Here is a 24,302-nt window from a genome sequence, read left to right on the forward strand (position 1 = left end):
TCTCCGAGAGGCAGAGCTTCCCGTTTAAGCAAGAATGGCTTGCTACAGGCCAGAAATTTATTGAATTGCCCAGAACTAATGTTGTTTTGCTTTTTCATCAGATATCATGAGGCTCTGGTATAAAGCACGGATCGCATTTTTGTGTTGTTTTCTTTTTATTTATTTCAACCCCAAACAGCCATACACAGCATTGTTACAGAAAATATTCAAACAACACAGAAGTCTGTATAGTAAAAACTGCAAATCCTTACCTCACGCCCTTTGCGATGGACATTTAGGATGCTGAGGTTCAAGGAGCCTAGGAAATAACATTTTTCTTTCCAGCCTGAATCTTGAACCAATTGAGAAATAAGATCAAGACAGATGGGGCCAAATACCACTTTATAAAGTCAGTATTGCGGAATGTGGTTTGTACTTGTGGGCAAGCGGTTTCCTAACTAAACCCCAGAATTAGAGAGACCACCACCCTGTCACTGGTGGTACTGGACCTGTTCCACTAGAGCCTCGACCACCGATCACAGCCTGGCCCAGGGAAATCCAGTTACAGGTTCTCTGTAGCGGGGCACACTGTGAAAGGAAGGAGAGAGGAGGGGACCGAACTCATGCCAGTTCCTTATTCTGAATGCATCAGTCATGTAAACTGGTCTCACCTGTGTATACATGCATGCATGTGTCTGGGTGCGCGTGACAGAGAGGGATACAGACAGAGAGAGGGTGAAGGGGTAGAAACAAGTCAGGAGCATTATAGTAATGACTGCTGCCCATGAGAAAGAAAGAAATAAGGGTGGTTCCCTCTCCCCATATATCATCTCATTTCCTGCCACTGTCACAGTGCTTCCGCAAACATCCTTGCACATTTCATTAGGCCCTTGGGTGAGTATTTATGTAGAAAGAGTTTCTAGAAGGAAGTTGGTGATTATGTATACTTTAGGTTTGATGTGTACTGAGCATTGATTTTGGACCTAGAAGCTGAATGGATTTTCCTCCCTTTTATTTCTTCTGGGATTTACCAGCCTTGATTTATTAACAGTCTCTTCTGGTAGGGAAGGCTGCTAAGGACAAGAGCACATTGTTACTTTACTAGCTGCATGGCCGTCTGAGTAGAGGCCAGTTACAGAGAGTCAGGTCAGCCATGGAAGGGTAGATCCAGGCTTTCCTGTCTGAGCCTCTGAGTTGCAGTACCCAGACATGTAATGAAACCTCCTCCACCTTCAATGCCCTCCTCTGTCAAATGGGCATCATATCACCTAGGGGTTTGAGGGAGAATTAAATGAGCTGATGTACTTCAAGTGCCTGGGAGAAAGATAAAGAAAGGGGGAGAGAGAAGAGGGAAGGGAGTAGGCACCAGTGCAGACAAAGAAAACTTGAGTTTACAAGACCCATCTAGGGCTGGACTCAGTGGCTCATGCCTATAATCCCAGCACTTTGGGAGGCCGAGGTAAGAGGATCTCTTGAGCCCAAGAGTTCAAGACCAGCCTGAGCAACATGGTGAAACCCTCTTTTTTATGTGACAGTAAAAAAAAGGCCATCTGGGGCGCCTTGTACTCCAGGATAGGGAGCACCCTTGGAGTGGGCTACTGGGACTATCTGCCTGAGGCTTAAATAGCTTCCCAGGCGGTTCATCCTCAGGACAGTCCCCAGATGCCTGAGTATACCACAGATCTTCCTTGGTCATCATCAAAGGAGGAGCTCATCGGAGTGAAACTTCATGGAATGGGAGCTAATGACTTCAATAATTAAGAAAAAAATACAGAAAATCGGAAATAAAGTGCAAGTAGCTGTCTGGGGAGAATAGATGCAATGGGCCTTGACTGTGTCACAACTTTCAGTCTGAGAGTGGGTATTCTCAGATGTGTTGTTAGGGCTGAGAAAGCCGAGGCTTACAAAGGTGACCTAAGTTGCCCACCGACCCCCTAGCGAGCTTGCGCCTTCGGTCCGTGGACTCCAGAAACAGTGCTCTTTCTGGACCTGGGGTAGTGCGGGATTGCCGCGTGGTAGACTAAGCCAGCGTGCCCTCTCCTGGCCTCCTCCAGCTTGGGCCCAGACTGCGGGAGCCTACTCCGGCCCCCGCGCCCTCCCTCTGCCTCCTCCCCTGCTGGCCTCCGCGCCGGCCCCCAGCCAGTCCCCCGCCGGGTGGAGGAAGCGCGCCGGAGCCGCCGCGTCCTAATCAATGGGCTGGGCTGCTGAGCGCGCGCGGCCACCTGGTCCGAGGAGGAGCAGTCCCCGGGCCCGCCGCAGGTCGGGTGGCTCAGCCATGGCTCCTCTGGGCGCAGCGGCCGGCCGGAGCCCGGGATCGTGCGCGGGGCGCTGAACTCCCGAGTGGGCAAAGGGCACGGGCGGGTGGACGTCGGGGCGCCCTCGGGGAACGTGCGGGCACGATGCGTCCCCACCTGTCGCCGCCGCTGCAGCAGCTACTACTGCGGGTGCTGCTCGTCTGCGCCGCGCACTCGGTGAGTACTGCCCCCTTCTGAAGGCTAGGGGACCCAGGGAGCGACAGTCTCGCCGCTTCTCCGGCCTTGGCAGGATGCGGGTGGAGGGGACTAGCAGATCTTCCGCTGAGGAATGGGGACTCTTCCCTGTCAATCCTCCCAACATTAATCTCTCCCAGCTCTTCTCCGCAGGGACCCCTTCCCAAAGAAAAACCTTGTGCGCGCCACGCGAAGGCAGCTCCAAGATGAATCCCCGTGCCCCCCACCCACCCCTTCCTCTAGCCTGGCTTCTGAGACACTCCTAGACGGAAATTCTGGAGCCGCCCCGGGCAGTGCCTATTGTGTCCTGGGCGCTTTGCCTCCAATCTTTCCTTGAAACCTCTCAATCACCTTTCGAGGCTGCTATTACCATCCTCACTTTATAGACAAGGAAAGGAAATGAGAGGGGGAATAACAATTCTTGCTCCAAGTCAGAAGAAGAGGATTGCAACCCACATCAGTATCAGTCTGCCCCCAAACCTTGACATTTTCACACTCACGGGCTGCAGATGGGAAAACCTGAAGGGAGCTCCGGCAAGAGCTTCCGGGTCTGCGATGGGACCGTCTGCCACTCTCCCCACACCCTCTCGTGTGGGACGCGGCTCCCTAATGTCTGCGTGTCTGGTGGCTGCTGGGTGCTGCTGTTCCCCAAAGCCAGGTCCTGGCAAGCGGCTGGAGGAGGAAAATACTACTACTAATAATAATAGCGGCAGGATGGGTGGTTTGTTTTTCTTTCCTACAGAAATTCCTGGGAGTCTCCGGCCTCTCGGAGCTCTGGGATCTGTGATAAAGAGAGTGGCCCCACCCAGACCAGCAGAAAGGAAGGAATGGGGAGGGAGTGGGGGTTAGAGGTGGGGGCCAGATTCCAGAATCATCCCTTCCCACTAGCATTCCAAACTGGTCCCCAAGGTGTCTGTTCCAAGAAGCTCCTAGGGAAAGTGCTTGGGGACCCAGTTGAGTCTCTGATCTCTGTCCTGGGCAAGTCTCCTGGTGTCCAACCTCCTTGTCTTCCCGTAGTCCCCTCCGGTTGGATTATAAGGAAAATCAATGCTCCCAATGTTGACACTCAGGAGATGCTCATTTTTCTGGTAGCCCCAAGACTTTCAGCAGCAGTAGTTGGGATGAGTGCAATTTGGAGCTTGCTTGGAACTCCCTTTCCACGGTGGAGCCTCCTCTCTTCAGTGGCAGTGCTGGCCTTGGAAGATGCTAGAGCAACAGCATGCACTCATGAGTTTCGACTCCCAGTTTGGAGAAATGCCAACTGGGATACTGGGGACAGTGTCAAGCCAGGTAGAGCCTGGAGGTGTGTTATTCCGTGGCTAGGGGTAGGAGAGGCAATAGCTCCTTCCTTGGGACCCTCCCAGCCTCCTTCTTAAGTATTTGCAGTGACTCTGAGACTGTCATAACTGGTACCTCAAGTGCAGGACTGAGGTTCAGTCTGCATTCTTGTCTCAAGAAAATTCCTGGATTATCACAGGAATAAGTGGAAGGGGAAAATGAGAGGCTTCCCTTGGTTTAAGTCTTCAGTGTACCTTGGAAGGATGCTTCATTAGGCTCTGGCCCCAATCCCTTATTTTAAAAATGAGCACACTGAGACCCTCAGAGAGAAGGGAGCTGCCCGACATCAGCAAGTTAGTAGCAGAGCCAGGACTAGCAGCTCTACTAGCCCCACACACCCCACTTAACCCACTAAGGTTAGCACCCAGGTCTCTTGATTCCCAACCATCCAGGGCTCTGTCTGTTATGCCCCTTCTTTTTCCTTTTTTTCTTTTTCTTTCTTTCTTTCTTTTTTCTTTTCTTTTTTTTTTTTTTTTTGAGACGGAATTCATTCTTGTTGCCCAGGCTGGACTGCGATGGCGCGATCTCAGCTCACTGCAACCTCCGCATCCCAGGTTCAAGTGAGTCTCCTGCCTCAGTCTCCTGAGTAGCTGGGATTACAGGCATACACCACCATGCCTAGCTAGTTTTTTGTATTTTTAGTAGAGATGGGGTTTCTCCATGTTGGTCAGACTGGTCTCAAACTCCTGGCCTCAGGTGATCCGCCTGCCTCTGCCTCCCAAAGTGCTGGGATTAGAGGCATGAGCCATGGCACATTACTGTCTTACATAATCATAAGATGGTTTTCTGTGTATAAGTTGTGGCCCTTGGATTACTTTATGGCTTCTGTAGACCTTATATCTCACACTTCTTGGCTGAGAACGCCTGTAATAAATAGGAGTGAAACTGACCTACTTTGGTTGGAATATTTCCCAGCCTCTGGAGCCCTGCTTTCCTTCTGTTTGACTCTGGGTGGTCAGACATTTGATTCTGAAATCTAAGTGTGTTCAAATAATTTTTTATTCATTAGAAGCTCCCCCTCGAGGGGAATTATAGGCATCTTCCTAATGGAGGGAGGTCACTGAGGGCAAATTGCTTATTACCACTCTCCCTCTACTCCATATAGGGAGGCGTCAGAAGTGACCCTTGTAAGTGGAACCCAAAAAGTGGTGATGGCCAAATAGGGCAGTTTTCTGAGGCCTCCCATAAGAAATACTGAGCACACCCCCGCTCTGCGGCCCCACCCCCATGCATCTCATGAGAACTTTTTACCTGGAACATCACTGTAATTATTTACTAACACATCTGTCCCCCAAACCCTAATACACACACTTTAAACTTGAGCATGGATGGAGCCTCATCTTGTTCATCTTCTATCCCTGGAGTCTGTCACCAGTGTAAGAGGGAGCTCAGTGAGTGTGTGTTGAATGAATGCGTGGATGACTGAATGAAATGATGATGATCCAGCAACAAATAACGAAGAATCATTTCTTGAAAGGACTCTTTACTTGCTAAATTGTACAGAAATGTGTCGGGCCGTAGAAAAAGAGTCACTCAAGGTAGCGCTTTTTAATCCATGGCATTTGGCAAACTGCCCATTTGTTAACCTTAGTGAGTTAAGTGAGGTGTGTGGGGCTGGTTTTTCCTTCAAGCGGAGTTTCTTAACACTATTGACATTTGGAGCCAGATAATTCTCTATTGTGAGAACTGTCCTTGCATTGTACAATGTCTAGCAGCATCATGGACCGCTACCCTGTAGGAGCTCATGATCTCTCTAAAACCGTAACAACAGAAAATGTATCTGTAGACACTGCCAAATTTTTTCTGGGGATAGGGAGGGCAAAATTGCCCCTGCTTGAGAACCACTGCCTTAAAGGTTGTCATGTTTCAGGTCAGATATACAGATAGGACTAACAATAGGTATTCATTTCACATTGGGTTTGGGGCAGTGGGGTTGGTGATAGGGCATCTGAGTCAGAGAATGGAAACAGGTGTGCCTGATGAAAACCAGTCTCCAAACTGGACAAAGGACTTCTGCAGAGAATGGGTTCCTTGATCTATTCCACCCTCCCTTCCCTTCTTTCCCCCTCCTGTCTCCATCCCTCCTCAGTTGATGGCTAAGAAGTATAACAATTCCAAGTACGGGACCTGGCACATGGAAGCCTTCGGTACATGGTGGTCACTGCCCTGTCCTGTCATGCATCTGGACCCAGAGGCTGACAAGCCCTGTGGCTGCACAGTGAGCAGAACCTTAGAAAGGCCTGCAAGCATTGCCTGCAGAGCTGGTAATTGCCCTGTTACCCGGGCTGCAGTGCAATGGTGCAATTATGGTTCACTGCAGCCTTTAACTTCCTGACTCAAGTGATCTTCCCACCTCAGCCTCCCAAGTAGCTGGAACTACAGACACCTGCCACCATCCCCGTCTAATTATTTTTTTTTTTTTGAGAGATGGGTCTCACCATGTCTCCCAGGTTGGTCCTGAACTCCCGGGCTCAAGTGATCCTCCTGCCTTAGACTCCCAAACTGTTGGTATTATAGGTATGAGCCACCATGCCCAGCCTGGGAGCTGATTATTGATGACTTTTCAGAGGAGGGTCAATGGGGATTTTTTTTGTGTACCTGGAAAAACACTTTCTAGTTTTCTGAAGAAGTATTTGCAGATTTCTTTTTAAATGTTTATTATCCCTGAAGTTAATAAGTGAAGGATGATGATGATGATGATGAAGGCTCTTTTAATTGACTCTTACTTTCCACCAGAGAGTCTGCTGAGTCCCTCCTAACACTAACACTCACATCAACAGTTAATAGCCCCATGGTGCAAATGAGGAAACGGATGCTTGGAGAGACGTGAGGCCATTTGCTTAACACCACCTAGCTGGACATGGTGACATGAGACCTTAAACCTAAACCTGAAAGAAGAAACCAAAACCTTTGTTTTCTTTTCTTTTTTCTTTTTCTTTTCTATTCTTTCTTTTTTTTTTTTTTTTTTAGAGACAGAGTCTCACTCTGTCACCCAGGCTGGAGTGCAGTGGCGAGATCTTGGCTCACTGCAACCTCCATCTCCCAGGTTGAAGCGATTCTCCTGCCTCAGCCTCCTGAGTAGCTGGGACTACAGGTGTGCGCCACAATATCTGGCTAATTTTTGTATTTTTTAGTAGAGATAGGGTTTCACTATATTGGTCACGCTGGTCTTGAACTCCTGACCTCTTGATCCTCCCGCCTTGGCCTCCCAAAGTGCTGGGATTACAGGTGTGAGCTGCCGCAGAGCTTCTTAACCAGCACATGCATCTGCTCCAAAAGAGAGGCCTGCTCCGGGTTTCTGGTGCCCAAGGGGCTGTCATAAAATTCCCAAACTTCAAAATAGCATTAATTTTTCATTTAAACTAATCAATTTGTGAAACATAAAAAAAAAACTGAGTTACACACAGCGTTTATTGAGGGGCCCAGAAATGATCATGGGGTCATAAAATCCAACAGGAGGAGGCATCATTTCCCAAACTCTTTAGGGGAGTCCACCTAGGCGGGGCACGGTGGCCCACACCTGCAATCTCAGCACTTTGGCAGGCCGAGGCAAGTGGATCACCTGAGGTCAGGAGTTTGAGACCAGCCTGACCAACATGGAGAAACCCCGTCTCTACTAAAAATACAGAAAAATTAGCCAGGCATGGTGGCACATGCCTGTAATCCCAGCTACTCAGGAGGCTGAGGCAGGAGAATCGCTTGAACCCAGGAGGCAGAGGTTGCAGTGAGCGGAGATCGTGCCACTGTACTCCAGCATGGGCAGGAAGAGCAAAACTCCATCTCAAAAAAAAAAAAAAAAAAAAAAAAAAAAGAAAAGAAAAAAAGGCAACAGAAAAAGAGGAGTCCACCTGCTTTGGCATTATCACCCTTTGGAGTTCCCGCAGAGCTTCCCACCCTCACCCTGTCCTCATGATCCCCATCCAGGTTGGGAGGGCCCCAGATTTCCTACCATGCCAAGGGAGGACATAGCCCCTCTTCCTGGTACCCCCTTGTTGAAAGCCTAGATTTAATATCTGGGATTCGAGCTCCACCACCAGAACAGCCTCTTGCAGTGAGCCCCAGTTTGGTCCCTGCATCCCTGCTCTTAGCAAGCTGTGGGTTCTCACCACTGACCTTCACTCAGGCTTCGGGACAACCTCCTGCTCAAGGTAAAACCACAATACTCAGATACTATCTACTTGCTTACATTACAAACAGAAGGCTTCTCAGCATTCCTGTGGACTCCTGGGCCCACCCAGCCTCTACATGGTGTGTCTGTTCCAAGGATGGCATTTGGAGAGGGCCATCCCTGGTTTATCGTGTCCCAGAGTCTTAGCCCACTGTGCTGCAGGCTCCTGAGGTTCCCAGAGTCATCTCCAGATCCCACCATGTTCCACCCTACTTCCCTCACCAGAGGCTCTCAGGCGTGCTCCTGATGGCCCCGTGTCTTTCAAATTTCTCACCTCCCGCCTCCCTCTCATGTTCAACAGATGGATTGCCTTCCATTTCCCAAGAGTTGAGACTACCTGGATGAACTTCTAACCAACATCTTGCCCTTGCAGATGTGTCGAAATTGTACCCTCTGTCCCCTTCCTTCCTGTCTGTCTTAGTCAGCTGTGTTATCGTAACAAAATACCATAGACTTGGGGGCTTAAACTAAAGAAATTGATCTTGCGGTTCTGGAGTTTGGAAGTGTGAGATCAAGATCCTGCAGGGTTTGGTCTCTGGTGGGGGCCCTCTTCCTGGCTTACACACGGTCACTTTGTCCTCATGTGGCATTGCCAATGAGTGTGTGGATGCAGGGGAGGGGAAGGCCCTTTCTGGTGTTTCTTCTTGTAAGGACACCAATCCTATAGGATCAGGACCTATTACTACAATGCCATTTAACCTTAATTATCTCCTTATAGGCCCTACCTCCAAATACAGCCACCCTGGGGGTAGGGCTTCAACATGTGAATTTAGTGGGGACACATTTAGTCCATAACAGCATCCAAGTGGAAGAGAGGCTGTCCCCCAGACGACGGCCTGTCCATACTCCTATCCCTACCGACTTCCTTCCCAAGAGGACACAATGACAGCCATCTCACCCAACCTTCACCCTCTTCCTCTCCACTGACTTTTCTCATCAGCTGGTTAACTTTCCCGTCTATCCAGCCCAGGCAGTCAACAGCTCTCTGCTGTCTGCCCCCTGGTGGCCAGTTTCCTGTAAGACGCGTCCACCTTCATCGCCTCCACTTCCACTCACTCTCACACTGCAACCTGGCTCCCACGCTCCAACCACAGAAACGAGCCTCACCAGGGGCCTTTGATCTGCCACATTCACTGGATTCGTTCTTATAATCTTTTTTAAAAAATAAAAATTGTAGACTAAGCACGGTGGTTCACTCCTGTAATCCTAGCACTTTGGGAGGCTGAGGCAGGTGGATGGCTTGAGCCCAGGAGTTCAAGACCAGCCTGGGCAACATAGGAGGCCCTGTCTCTACAAAAAATTTTTAAAATTAGCTGGGTGTGGTGGTGTGTGCCTGTGGTCCCAGCTGCTCAGGAGGTTAAGGCGGGAGGAACACTTGAGCCCAGGAAGTAGAGGCTGCAATGAGCCATGATTGTGCCACTGCACTCCAGCCTGGGTGAAAGAGTGAGACCCTGTCTCAAAACAAAAAACAAAAACCAAAAAACAACAACAACAAAAAACAGTATTTAAAGTGTACGACATGATATTTTGAAATACACAGTGAAATGATTACTATAGTCAAGCAAATTAACATATGTTTCTTCTACTCTTTTGGTAAAATTCCAGTGTATGATACAGTATTATTATTATTGTTATTAGTTTTGAGACAGAATTTCGCTCTTTTTGCCCAGCCCAGAGTGCAATGGTGCGATCGATCTCTGCTCACTGCAACCTCTGCCTCCCAGATTCAAGAGGTTCAAGTGATCCTCCCGCCTCAGCCTACCGAGTAGCTGGGATTAGAGGCATGCACCACCATGCCTGGCTAATTGTGTATTTTTAGTGGGGACAGGGCTTCCCAACCCATTGGCCAGGCGATTCTTGAACTCCTGACCTCAGGTGACCCACCCGCCTCAGCCTCCCAAAGTGCTGGGATTATAGGCGTGAGCCACCACACCAAGCCCGATACAGTATTATTAACTATAGTCCTCATGCTGTACATTAGATCTCTAGACTTATTCATCCTGGTGTAACTGCAACTTCATACCCTTTGACCTGTATCTCTCCATTCTCAACCCCTCCCAGGCCCTGGCAACCATCATTCGACTCCCTGCTGCTTCGTATTCAACTTTGTAATATTCCACATATAAGTGAGATCATGCAGTATTTTCCTTTCTGTGACCGGCTTATTTCACTTAGCACCATGTCTTTCAAGTTTATTCATGTTGTCACTAATGATAGGATCTCCTTTTTTAAAGCTGACTGGCATTCCATTGTATATATGCAGCATGTTTCTTTATCCATTCATCTGTTGATAGACACGTACGTTGCTCCCACATCTTGGCCATGGTGAATAGTGCTGCAGTGAGCATGGGGGTGCAGGTACCCCTACGAGGTGCTGATTTCATTTCCTTTGGGTTTATGACCAGAAGTCTGATTCCTGAATCATATGTTAGTCCTATTTTGAATGTTTTGAGGAACCTCCATACTGTCTTCCATATGGCTAAGCCAGTTTACGTTTCTTCTAATAGTATGTAAGAGTCCCCTTTTTCTCCACATCATTGTTAGCACTTTTCTCACTCCTCATGAGCCACCCTAACAGGTGTGAGATGATGGCTCATTGTGGCTTTGATTTGCATTTCCTTCATGACTGGTGATGCTGAGCAGCTTTTAATTTATCTGTTGGCCATTTGTATGCACTAGATACTTTCCAGTCCTGATGCTACCGGGGGTGATCCATGCAATTTTTGAGAGAGAAGGGATACCATAAATAGTTACACTGAGACACTAGGAAATACCCAACGTATCTTAGAGGCATGCAGTACTGGGCACCTCGTTCCCTTCCATCTTTCCAGCAACATGGCTCAGTCCAACGTGGTTCTGAGTCTGACGGCCTCAGAACCAGGGAAGCTGATGGTGGAACTCAGTCAGAAGCCAGAGTCCTGGGAACCATGGGGGGACCACGGGTGCAAGTTCTGAAATCCAAGGCTGGAGAACCTGGGGTTCGGATGTTCAAGGACAGGAGAAGGGTGTCCCAGTTCCAGGAGAGAGAGAGAGAGAGAGAGAGAGAGAGAATTTACCTTTCTCTGCCTTTTTTGTTGTATTCAGGGCCCAGCCGATTGGATGGTGCCTGCCCACATTGAAGGCAGATTTTCCCTACTCAGTCTACCAACTCCTGAGCCAATCTCCTCCAGAAACACCCAGATATAGTGTTTTACCAAGTAAGCAGTTAGCCCTTAATCTAGTCAAGTTGACACTGAAAATTAACCATTTCAAAGACAATCCTCACTTCTTGCTTAAATGGTAGAGCCATCTCATAGGGGTTCTTTACTACTACTCTGACCTCATCCTCCTTCCTTCTCAAAATGGCAGACTTGGCAATGCGACTCCCATTTACAATTCCTCACAGCACTCACCACAGAGACCATCCTGGCCAACATGGTGAAATCCCGTCTCTACTAAAAATACAAAATTTAGCTGGGCGTGGGTTATCTGGCCATTGACTTCTTTGGCCCTTGCTGGAGACCACGAGCTTCAAGGACAGAATCTATGTCCCATTCACCTTCATGTCACCAGTGATGGGCAGACTGCTGAGCATATAGTAGGTGCCCAATAAATGTTTGCTAAAATTTTGAGTTTTGAACAGGTTATACAATGATGACTTTCCTGTTCTTATTTCTCACTGTATAAACTAGACTACTACTTCCCTTTCCACTCTTGAAGCGATTTCTTCCCAGTCTCTGGTTGATAGGCAAGTAATTATAAAGTATGAGAAGAGAAATGATGTTGAGTCTCTTTACCTTATTCAGATTTTTTTTTTTTTCTTTTTTGAGACGGAGTCTAGCTCTGTTGCCTGGCTGGAGTGCAGTGGCATGATCTCAGCTTACTGCAACCTCCACCTCCCAGGTTCAGGCGATTCTCCTGCCTCAGCCTCCTAAGTAGCTGGGATTACAGGCACGTGCCGCCACGCCCAGCTGATTTTTGTATTTTTAGTAGAGACGGGGTTTCACCATGTTGGCCAGGATGGTCTCTGTCTCCTGACCTCGTGATCCACCCACCTCGGCCTCCCAAAGTGTTGGGATTACAGGAGTGAGCCACCGTGCCCAGCCCTTATTCAGAATTTAAAAGATTTCTATTATATATCCTGCCATATTTTACCATCTCAGACTTAAGAGCCCAAAATTAAACTCCAAAATAGCTAACAGAACCCCCTTGACACCTTTTCTCTCTTATTGGTTCGGCTTTGTTATTCTTTCTCTCTGCAGACTGGATTTTTCTGTTGCTTTCTACGGGATAGAATATGGCTGCTCCATGGCCTCCAAGTTTGCATGCTTTGGGAATGGGAGAGGTTGGCTTTCTCCCCATGCCAACACCAAATACCCAAGGAAGGCAGATTGTCCCACGCCTAGTTAGGTCTCCTTTGGTCTAATCAGTGGGATAGGATCACACAGCATAAACCACTCAGCCTAGGCATGAAAGGGTTCTTCCCAGGAAGAAGTGTTGGCTCAGAGGCTTCGCAGACACCTCAAAACATGTCTACCATCTGGAAAAATACCTCAAAGAAAGAGATGGTGGACGTTCATCACGGAAGCATCAAGCAAGAGGTGAACTTTTACACCACAGTGGGACCAACATGACTATGTGTTGAGTGAAACAAAGGGTGATACTCCCTGCAGAGATGCTGTTAGATGTGCAAAGACTCACATAGTTTACAACTTAAGCACCTCTTCTTTAAAAAATTACCATAGTTATATGTAGCAAAACCAAAACTCAATGTAAAATATAGGATACCAAAAAGTGGAATTTACCCAGGAAAGCAATGGATGGGCACCAGTTCCACGGTTCTGCAAAAGACCCTAGAAAAGATTCAGTTCAGCAAATCAAAGGGCTCCTCGAAGAACACCCCAGAGAAGATAATAGGCAACGTCACACAAAGCTGCTCTCTTCAGAACCTTGAAGTACAACTCTGACGTGTAATTAACGAGGTGAAGGCCTGTGAGTTTTGTGATGAACAAGAAAAAAGAAAGTGGATTTAAAATTCTAGGAAGAGACAAAGTTATACAAAGCATTTGTGGTCTAAATATTTTAAAAGCCAAACTTCGACGTGATTTTAGCAGTATTTCCAAAACTCCATGTAATGATGGCTGAGACTCAGGCTCTGAAACCAAAGAGGAAAGAATATGTAATGTAGGTTTTTGTTTAGTTAATAAAAAAAAAAATAAAATAATATAGAAAAGTACCATTTAGTGATTTTTCTCTGACAGTCTCTTATTAAATTTATGAGGAATTTTTTTTTTTAATATGCTTAGGGCTTTCAGTATAAGATGACAGATTGACCACATGTGTTTATCTGCTCTGCCTCTGGAAACACTTTTAAAATGACAGTAAAGGAATAGAAAAGGGATAAACCCATACAAAGAGAACAAAACAAGAGACAGAGATGAGGCAGAAATTTCCAGAAATCTTTGGAAAATGAAAAGTGGATGAAGTGATAGCTGTATGGAAAAAAATAACCTCAATGCCTGTAGCGGGCAGAAGAGAAACTGTCAAGTCACCCTGTGGCACCCTGGAAAGGCCCCAGACCCTGAGGAGAGTCCACCCATAGACCCCAGCAGTGGGCTCCCTCTTGGCCTGGTTATGTTACAGTGAAGGCCAGCAGGCAAGAAGCTGTTTAGGTCCACAGTGGTTCCAGGGACCGTGTTACTGTCTCAAGCTTAGATTGGACATTGAGGAGGGCCTCCAATATGGAAGCAAACAGCCATGAGAAAGGTGCCTTGAGGAAACAGATCATGCAGACAAGAGGAGACAAGACATACAACTAATATTTGGAAATCCTTTGTGAAAAGGATGCCTGAGCCACAAAACCAGAAAAGGATGCTATGGAAAAGGAATCATCTGAGAATAAGAAACGATTCTTGGAAGTTAAATGTATGAAACAAAACACTCATAAAAAACTCTACAGATAATGTCAAGGAAATCTTCTATCAAGAAAATCACAAAGGCTGGGCGCGGTGGCTCACACCTGTAATCCCAGCACTTTGGGAGGCTGAGGAGGGTTGATCACCTGATGTCAGGAGTTGGAGACCAGTCTGACCAACATGGTGAAACCCCGTCTCTACTGAAAATACAAAAATTAGCTGGGTTTGGTGGCATGCACCTGTAATCCCAGCTACTCGGGAAGCTGAGGCAGGAGAATCAGTTGAGCCTGGGAGGCAGAGGATGTAGTGAGCTGAGATTGTGCCACGGCACTCCAGCCTGGGAAACAGAGTGGGACTCCATCTCAAAAAAAAAAAAAAAAAAAAAAAAAAAAAAAAAAAAAAAAAAAGAAGATCACAAAGACAAAGTGGTAGAATAGTAGAGAAGGATGAAAAGATCGGAGGATCAGTGCACCTCGTCGAATACTCTGCTAATAGAAATTCCAGACAGACAGCATGCATATGAAGGGAGGAAATAATAAATTAAAAACATAATTTTTTTAAATTCCCAGAAATGAACACAAGTCTTCAGATTGAAATGCCCACTGAGTATCCAATCAATAAATTTAAAATGACCCATTTCCTCAAGGAATTTCAAAATACCTAAAAACAAAGAAAAATCTTACATATTTCTAGGGCCAAAACAAAAAAGTTGCATTCAAAAGATTTAGAATCAGAATTGGATTTCTTATTAACAATACAGGAAGAGGAGAAATGTCTTCAAAATTGTGAAGGAAAATTATTTCACCCTAGTGTTTTCTACCCAAATTGTTAGTTTAATAATTAATTAAATTAATAAAACCATTTTCACTTCTGCAAAGATTCAAAAAGTTATCCCTTTTTCTTAGGAGGTTACTAGAGAATTCTGTGCTTTTTCAAAATGAGAGCAAACCAAGGAAAAAGCCTCGATACCTGGGAAATGAGACTGCAGCCAGGAGACAGGGAGAGGGCACCCCAAACCACAGCCAGGTAGCAGGCCTGCATGGAGTAAGAGAAAGGGGAACTCTGAGACAGAAATCTCCAGAGGAAAAACCAATAGGACTGTGGATAGATGTGTAACAGAGCTGTGGGAGCACTTGGAAAAATTAGCCATATGTACATGGAAAACTAATCCAATGAAAAAACAGTAATGATTGACCTCAGGAAAAACAAAATGTACAAGAAAGACACATAATCATTTTACATAATTTGACTCAGCAGCGGACAATATTTCATAGTCAAAATAAGTCATTATAAATATAGACCATTCTTCACTAAAAATGAAATGAAGATTAGTATATGTAATATATGGGGAGAGAAGTATATGTAGGAAGATTTTAAAACATCTCATCTTTATCTTCCCTAATAGGATGTTTTGACTGTCTCGGATTTAAAAAACAAGAAATAACAACAATATAAGAACGTAATTTTTTTTTTTTTTTTTTTTTTTTTGAGACGGGGTCTGGCTCCTTCACCCAGGCTGGAGTGCAGTGGCCCGATCTCGGCTCACTGCAAGCTCCGCCTCCCAGGTTCCCGCCATTCTCCTGCCTCAGCCTCCCGAGTAACTGGGACTACAGGCGCCGCCACCTCGCCTGGCTAATTTTTTGTATTTTTAGTAGAGACGGGGTTTCACCGTGTTAGCCAGGATGGTCTCGATCTCCTGACCTCGTGATCCGCCTGCCTCGGCCTCCCAAAGTGCTGAGATTACAGGTGTGAGCCACTGCTCCCGGCCAAGAATATAATTTTGAAACATGCAGACAAAAATGAAAATAAACAACTAAAAAAAGTTGAAAACGGTTGCCTGGAGAGCAGGTAAAGGTTATGGAAGGGAACTACTATTTGTCATTATACTCTTTGGTACTAGTACAAAAAAAAAAAGCTCAATGTGGTTATACAAACTCAATTACAAAAATTTAAAGGGATTAAAAAAAAAAATGAATAGCTCTTGTTTTGAGGAAAATTTTACATAAAGTTCAGCAGTTCTTTCATCTTCGTTTGTCCCTCCTGTGAATTACAAGTAAAATTGTATTTAATACTTTTAAATTTAATGAGTATATACAATATGTGTACATATACACATGCATATAGTTACTAACTATCAGCCTCTCCCCGTCTTCTCTAGGTTGATGGAGATAGTAAGAGGGCTTGTTTCTCATGTCCCACATCTTCTGGGTGGTTGCTCCATGGAGCCACGTGCTCTTCCCAGCCACTCCCAGCAACCCTGGGGACTCCAGTTCCTCCTTGCTGGTCACCACCAGGAAACATGGACTCAGTCCTCTCAGCAGAATGACATTCCTGTCAGATGCTGGTGGACACCACGCATTTCTTTAGTTGGATACCCGCCCCCCCACCACCACATTATCTTGGCTTGTTACCTTTTAGAGGAAGGATCAAGGGCAAAAGAAATGTGGGATGCTCCACTTCACACCCACGAGGATAGCCATCATAAAACAATAGCAATAGAAAAAGAACAAGTGTTGGTGAGGATGTGGAGAAATAGGCACCCTTGTACCTGGCTAGTGGGGTAGCCCCTATAGAAAACAGTTGTGCAGTTCCTGAAAAAGTTAAAAATATAATTATCGTATGATCCAGCAATTCAGCCTCTGGGTATATACCCCAAAGAACTGAAAGCAGGGACTCAACAGATATTTGTACGCCCATGTTCATAGCAGCATTATTCACAATAGACAAAAGATGGAAGCAAACCAGGCGTCTATCAACAGATAAGCAGATAAACAAAATGTGGTCTATCTATACAATGAAATATTATTCAGCCTTAAAAAGAAGGAAATTCTGGTTTTCTGTCCTCATAAGTGGGAGTTGAACAATGAGAACACATGGACACAGGGTGGGGAACATAACACACAGGAGCCTGTTGGGTTGTGGGGGGCTGGGGCAGGGATAGCATGGGAAGAAATACCTCATGTAGATGATGGGTTGATGAGTGCAGCACACCAACATGGCACATGTATACCTGTGTAACAAACCTGCATATTGTGCACATGTACCCTAGAACTTAAAGCATAATAAAAAAAGAAGGAAATTATGATACATGTTGCAACATAGATTAACCCTGAAAATGTGCTGAGTGAAACAAGCGAGGTGCCAAAAAACCAATATTGTGTGATTCATTTATATGAAGTACCTAGAACAGGCAAATTCTTAGAGTCAGAAGTAGAATAGAGGTTACCAGGGGCTGGGAGAATGGGGGGATGTGGAGTTATTGCTAAATGATGAGTTCAGAGCTTCTGTTTGGGGTAATGCAAATGGATACCGGGGATGGTTGCACAACATTGTGAGGGTACCTAATACTATTGCATTGCACACGTTAAATGGTTAAAATGGTAAATTTTATGTTATGTATATTTTACCACAGTTTTAAAAAAAGAAATGTTGGATGAGAAGAAAAAGTTAAACTATCCTCCATTATTACTGTTTCTATAGTGCAAAGGAAAATCACCAAGGAAGTTGAACTTTTCTTGCACGGGGCTTCCCATTATAGATATGTTATCCCATTTCTAACCTTGCTCTGTTGCTCTCAAGAGAGTCCTCTTTGCCAGAGGATCCCTTTCTTTAAACTCTCACAGTGGAAATTGCCACCTACTTTTGGGAAACCTCATTCACTAGCCACACACATTGATGCTGCCCTAGAGTTTATTTCCCACCCTGTATCAGTCAGCTAGGCTGCATAACAATTGCACACATCTCGGTGCCTTGCAGCAATAAGTGTTCATTTCCCTCTTGGCATTTACAGTTGAGCTAGGGTATGATTAATCCGGGCTGGGCTCTCCTGGCTTGCTTCCATCCCCTGGATTAGGTTCAGTCTGCTACACCTATCATTCATTCTAAGATGAGCAGGCTACCCCAGGTTCCAAAATGCAGGTGAGCAAGGACAAGTGTGCAAATGTATTTCAAACCTCTGCTCACATCAAATCACTAATGTCCCATTGACCATGGTCACATGACCAAGGCCAAGCAAAGAAGTACACCTCGCCCACCATGATAGGAGTCATATGTATAAACCCCATAGGGAGTTGAGACCAGTACTTCCAACTACAGCATACTTCTTTCCTGTCCCTGGCAGTACATTTCCTAAGTCTGAGTTACTTCCTGTATATTAACATCAAGAGGATGCAATGGATGTACAACATGATGACTAAAGTTAATAACAATATATTGTTTTTGAAAATTGCTTAGAGAGTAGTTTTTAAGTGTCCTCACCACACACATAAAAGTGAAATAATGCCTATGTCAATTAGCTCAATTAAAGCCTTTCTACAATGTATACATATTCCAAAACAACATGTGCATAATAAATCTATACACTTTTTATTTATCAATGAAAAAAATTTATTTAGGTCAGGCATGGTGACTCACACCTGTAATCCCAGCACTTTAGGAGGCTGAGGCAGGAGGGTCACTTGAGCCTCAGAAGTTCGAAACCAGCCTGAGCAACATGGCAAAACCTTGTCTCCACCAAAAAAATACAAAAACTAGCCGAATTTGGTGGTGTGCACCTATTGTCCCAGCTACTCAAGAGGCTGAGGTGGGAGGATGGCTTGCACCTGGGAGTTTGGGAGGTTGAGGCTGCAGTGAGGATGATTGTACCAGTACACTCCAGCCTGGGCAACAGAGCGAGATTGTCTCAAAGGAAAAAAAAAAAAAAAGAAAAAAGAAAAGGAAAAGAAAAAGTAAGAGAAAGAATGAAAGGGAAAGGAAGGAAGGAAGGAGAGAAAGGAAAGAAAGAAAGAAAGAAAGAAAGAAAGAAAGAAAGAAAGAAAGAAAGAAAGAAAGAAAGAAAGAGAAAGAAAGAAAGAAAAAGAAAAATGTTAAAAAGAGAATGTGATGGAATGCGGAGGTTCAGAAGCCAAGTCCAGGATGGATTTAGTCCTCTGAGTCCAGCAGAACAATCAGCCTTAGGGCTGTTGCTCTCATCCCCGTGGTTGAATATGGTTCACCGTGATATCCACATATGGAAGAGGGAGGCACGTCCCTTTCCTTCAGGGGCATGAGACAGAATTTGCTCATGTGTTTTTCACTCCAATCTATTGCTAGAATGTAATCTCATGGGCACACCTTAGTTGCAAGCAAATTGGTAACTGTGGTGGGTAAACAATTGCCCAGTTAAGTTTTGATTATACTAGAGAAAGGGAAGAATGTTTATCGGGGAAGCAGTCTCTGGCAAAAGAGGTTATCACTGGTGGTAACAACGAGAACGAACCAGCACTTTGGGAGGCCAAAGATCACGAGGTCAAGAGATTGAGATCATCCTAGCCAACATGGTGAAACCCCGTCTCTACTAAAAATACAAAAATTAGCGGGGTGTGGTGGCACGTGCCTGTAGTCCCAGCTACTCGGGAGACTGAGGCAGGAGAGTCACTTGAACCCCAGAGGTGAAGGTTGCAGTGAGCCAAGATCTCGCCACTGCACTCCAGCCTGGGCGACGGAGCGAGGCTCCGTCTCAAAAATAAAAAAAAAGAACGAGAACGAGGAGGTGGAATGCAAACTTGCATTTCATATGTGACACCCATAGCAAATTTGGCTCTCAGTTCAGAAACCTTGATTTAAAGAAATAATTTCTTTCTTTAAACTAATAAAGTAACTGCTGCTGAGCCCCCAGCCTGCCTTACTAGTGACAGCCACAGGACACGTTCTTCTCCTGTTCCCCTGACTAACGGCAGCTCGGTTGACATGCTCACGTAGTGATAGCAGGGCTGTGCACACATTGGTTGTCTACCTTCCTCTGCATATTTAAACATTATTTTAAAAGGTTTAAAAAATAATTCTTATAATATTTTCATACATTTTCTTCCCGATTTTTCTCTCAAACATTGGTACATTTAGCATAATTACAATCATACTGTACATATAATTTTGTGTCTTGATTTTTCTGTTTAACATCATAGTATTACTGTTAATACTCTGTACTGCTAAATACTTTCTTTAAATAATCTTGTGTAATGCCTGAACATACCCTGTTAAATGGACTCACCATAATTTACCCAGCTAGATGTTCTCTTTATACTCAGATAATTAAGTTGTCTTTTTTTTTGTAATTCAACTTTTTATTTTGAAATAGTTGTAAATTAACATGCAGTTGTAAGAAATAATACAGAGAGATCTCTTGTAACTTTTGCCCAGTTTCTCCCAATGGTAACATCTTGCAAAACTGTGTGTGTGTGTGTGTGTGTATAGTTTTATACACATATATATATAGTATAAGATTACAACCATGATATTGACATTGCTACCGTCAAGATATAGAATTTTTCTGGCATCACAAGGGCCCTCCATGGTGCCCTGCTATAGTTATTTCCACTTCCTTCCCGTGCCCACTCCTTCCTTAACTCCTGACAACACGAATCTCTTCTCCATTTATATAATTTTGTCATTTCAAGAGCATTATATAGGCCAGACATGGTGGCTCATGTCTGTAATCCCAAGACTTTGAGAGGCTGAGGCAGGAGGATTGCTTGAGGCCAGGAGTTCAAGATCAGCCTAGCAACAGAGACCTTATTTCTACAAAAAAATATGTTTAAAAAATTAGCCCGCCTATGGCGGCACATGTGTAGCCCTACCTGTGCAGGAAGCTAAGGCAGGAGGATTCTTGAGCCCGGGGGTTCAAGGCTGTGGTAAACTATGATTGCACCACTGCACTCCAGTGCCTGGGTGACTAAGAGAGACTCTGTCTCTAAAAAAAAAAAAAAAAAAAGTTATAAAATAAAATAAGAAATGCTATACAAATGGAAAGATGGAATCATATAGTATGTAATTTCTTTACGTTAGCTTCTTTTCATTCAGCATATTTCTCTGGCAATTCATCTAGGTTGGTGCAAAAATCAATAATAAGTTTGCTCTTTTTTGCTGCTGAGTAGAGTTCCATAGTATGAATATACCACAGTTTACTTAACTTCTTACCCATTGGAAAACATCTGGATTGTTGAAGTTTGGGGGCCATTATGAAGAAAGCTGCTATAAATATTTATGGACAGGTTTTTCTGTGAACGTAGGTTTTCATTCCTTTGGGATAAATGCCCAGGACTGTCGTAGTTGAATGTTTAGTTGCCTGGTTGGTTTTCAAGACACTGCCAACTTGTTTTCTACAGTGAGTGTACCATTTTACATTCCCACCAGCAATGTCTGAGTGATCCCATTTCCCTATGACCTTGCCAGCATTGGGTGTTGATACTTTAGTATTTTAGCCATTCCGATAGATATGGAGTGATACCATATAAAGGTTTTAATTTTGATTTACCTGATAGCTAACAACGTTGAATACATGTTCATGTGCTTGTTTGCCATCTGTATATCTTCTGTAAACTATCTCTTCGTGTCTTTTGCTTATGTTCTAATTAGATTTTTTGCTTGTTTACTGTTGAGTTTCGAGCATTCTTTGTATATTCTAGATATTATTCCTTTCTTGAATATGTAGTTTGTAAATATTTTCTCCAATTCTGTAGCTTGTCTTTTCATCTTCTTAACATGGCTTTTCATGGAGCAAAGTTTTAATTTTTATTGTGTCTAATTTGTCAATTTTTCCTTATATGGATCCTGCTTTTGGTGCCAAGCGTAAGAACTCTGTATAACTTTAGATTTGAAGATTTTCTCCTATGCTTTTATTTACTTATTTATTTATTTTTAGTTTTTATTTTTTGAGACAGAGTCTTACTCTGTCGTCCAGCCTGGAGTGTTGTGGCACAATCTTGACTCACGGCAACCTCCATCTCCCGGGTTCAAGCGATTCTCCTGCCTCAGCCTCCCTAGTAGCTGGGATTATAGGCATGCGCCACCATGCCCAGCTAATTTTTGTATTTTTAGTAGAGATGGGGTTTCACCATGTTGGCCACGCTGATCTCGAATTCCCGATCCCATGTGATCCGCCTGCCTCAGCCTCCCAAAGTGCTGAGATTATAGGCATGTGCCACTGCACCCAAGCTCCTGTGCTTTAAAATAAAAGTGTGATAGTTTGAATTTAAGCCCATGATCCATTTTGAGTTACTTTTTGTGTTAAGTGTGAGACTTAGCTCAAGGTTCATTTTGTTGTCTACAGATGTTTGGTTGCTTCAACACCATTTGTTGAAAAGACGATCCTTTCATTGAATCCCTTTGTACCTTTGTCAGTAATTGGTTGTGCATGTTTATGTAGGTCTATTCCTAGGTTTTCTATTGTTTCTGTTGATCTACTTTTCTATTCTTCCATTGATATGCTGTTTTGATGGTTGTACCTATATAATACCTCTGAAAATCAGGTAAACCGATTCTTTCCACTTTTCTTAAAATTAACAGAATTAATTTTGTTGAAGAGAATTAGGTATACAGGAAAATTGAGTGGAAAGTACAAAGAGTTCCCATATACCCTTTCAATTCCTCCTCTCCAGTTTTCCCTATTACTTACGTCTTGCATCAATGTGGTTTATTTATTACAATTGCTGAGCTTATGTTGATACAATATTACTAACTAAAGTTCATAGTTTACAATAAACTTTGTGTTGTATATTCTATGAGTTTTGACAAATGTATAATGACATGTATCCATGATTACAGTATCATGCAGAATTGATTCACTGTCCTAAAAGTCCCATGTTCCACCTATTCTTCCTTCCTGACTTAGCCCATCTCCCTTCCTATTGTCCCCTGGCAACCACTGATTTTTTTTTTACTGTCACCAAAGTTTTTGCCTTTTCCATACAGTTGAGATTATATAGTATGTAACTTATTTATTTATTTATTTATTTATTTATTTATTTATTTATTTCTCACTCTGTCCCCCAGACGGGAGTGCAGTAGTGCTATCATGGCTCACTGCAGCCACCACCTCCCAGGCTCAAGCAATCCTATGCATGCCACCATGCCAGGCTAATTTTTAAATCAACTTTTTTAAGCAATGGAATCTCACTGTGTTGCCAGGCTGGTCTTGAACTCCTGGACTCAAGCAAGCCTCTTGCCTCAGCCTCCTAAAGTGCTGAGATTACAAGTGTAAGCCACCACTGCCAGCCTGTAACCTTTTTAGATTGACTTCTTTCACTTAGCAATCTGTATTTAAGATTACTCTGTGTCTTTTTGTGGCTTAATGGCTCATTTCTTTTTTTCTTTCTCTCTCTTTTTTTTTTTTTTGAAGAGGTCTCACTCTGTCGCCCAGGTTGGTCTTGAACTCCTGGACTCAAGCAATCCTCTGGCCTCAGCCTCTCAAAGCACTGGGATTACAAGTGTGAGCCACAGTGCCCAGCAGCTCAGTCCTTTTTTTTAATCACTGGATAATCATCAATTATATGTCTGTATTATGATCTGTTTATCCACTGACCTATTGAAGGAAGTCCTAGTTGATTCCTGGTTTTAGCACTTATAAATAAATTGTTTCATTTCTTTAAAAAAAGCATCTCTTTTAGGTATTCTCATTCTTTTGCTTTTCTACATAAATTTTAGAATAATCTTCTTTATATCTCCAAAACACTTGCTGAGATTTTGATAGGAATTGTGCTAAACATGGTTTGGAAGGAACTGATATCTTTACTATGTTAAGTCTTCTAATCCATGAACATGGTATGTCTCTTCATTTATTTAGACCTTTGATTTCTTTTACCAGCATTATGTCATTCTCAGCATATAAATTCTGTACATGTTTTGCTGGATTTATGCCTAAGCACCTCTTTTTTTAATTGATTCTGAGTGACACTGTATTTTCTTTCTTTCTTTTTTTTTTTTTTTTTTTTGTGAGATGGAGTCTCGCTCTGTCGCCCAGGCTGGAGTGCAGTGGCCGGATCTCAGCTCACTGCAAGCTCCATCTCCTGGGTTTATGCCATTCTCCTGCCTCAGCCTCCCGAGTAGCTGGGACTACTGGCGCCCGCCACCTCACTTGGCTAGTTTTTTGTATTTTTTTAGTAGAGACGGGGTTTCACCATGTTAGCCAGGATGGTCTCAATCTTCTGACCTTGTGATCCGCCCCTCTCGGCCTCCCAAAGTGCTGGGATTACGGGCTTGAGCCACCGTGCCCGGCGACACTGTATTTTCTTTTCTTTTCTTTCTTTTTTTTTTTTTTTTTTGAGACAGGGTCTCACTCTCTCACTGAGTCTGGAGAGCAGTGGTGCAATCTCTGCTCACTGCAGCCTCAACCTCATGGGTTTAAGCCTCCTGTCTCAGCCTCCCAAGTATCTCGAGCTACAGGCTCATGCCACCACACCCAACGAATTCATGTATTTTTTGTAGAAATGGGGTTTTGACATCTTGCCCAGGCTGGTCTTGAACTCCTGGACTCAAGAAATCCACCTACCTTGGCCTCCCAAAGTGCTGTGATTATAGGCATGAGCCACTATGCCTGGCCACTGGTTTTTTTTTTTTTTTTTTTAATTCACTGTGCATGTGCTTACTGCAAGTATATAGAAATACAATTCATTTGTCAGT

General features: G+C 44.2%; 1 protein-coding gene across 4 annotated transcripts in view; it reads left to right on the forward strand.

Annotated features, from left to right (window-relative positions):
* Positions 1–2,075: 2,075 nt before the first annotated feature.
* Positions 2,076–24,302, forward strand: part of SCTR (secretin receptor) — an 82,189-nt gene continuing 59,962 nt past the window's right edge. For 2 of the 4 annotated variants that reach the window (XM_077956857.1, XM_077956856.1), the window contains exon 1: positions 2,123–2,450. In XM_077956857.1, coding sequence (XP_077812983.1) covers positions 2,379–2,450 — 72 coding nt within the window. In that variant the 5' untranslated portion in view covers positions 2,123–2,378. Of the gene's footprint in view, positions 2,451–24,302 lie in introns of all 4 variants that reach the window. The other 2 variants (XM_001083803.5, XM_077956858.1) reach the window with 2 other exon arrangements.

This window comes from Macaca mulatta, chromosome 12 (genome assembly GCF_049350105.2).
Source record: "Macaca mulatta isolate MMU2019108-1 chromosome 12, T2T-MMU8v2.0, whole genome shotgun sequence".
Taxonomy (NCBI): domain Eukaryota; kingdom Metazoa; phylum Chordata; class Mammalia; order Primates; family Cercopithecidae; genus Macaca; species Macaca mulatta.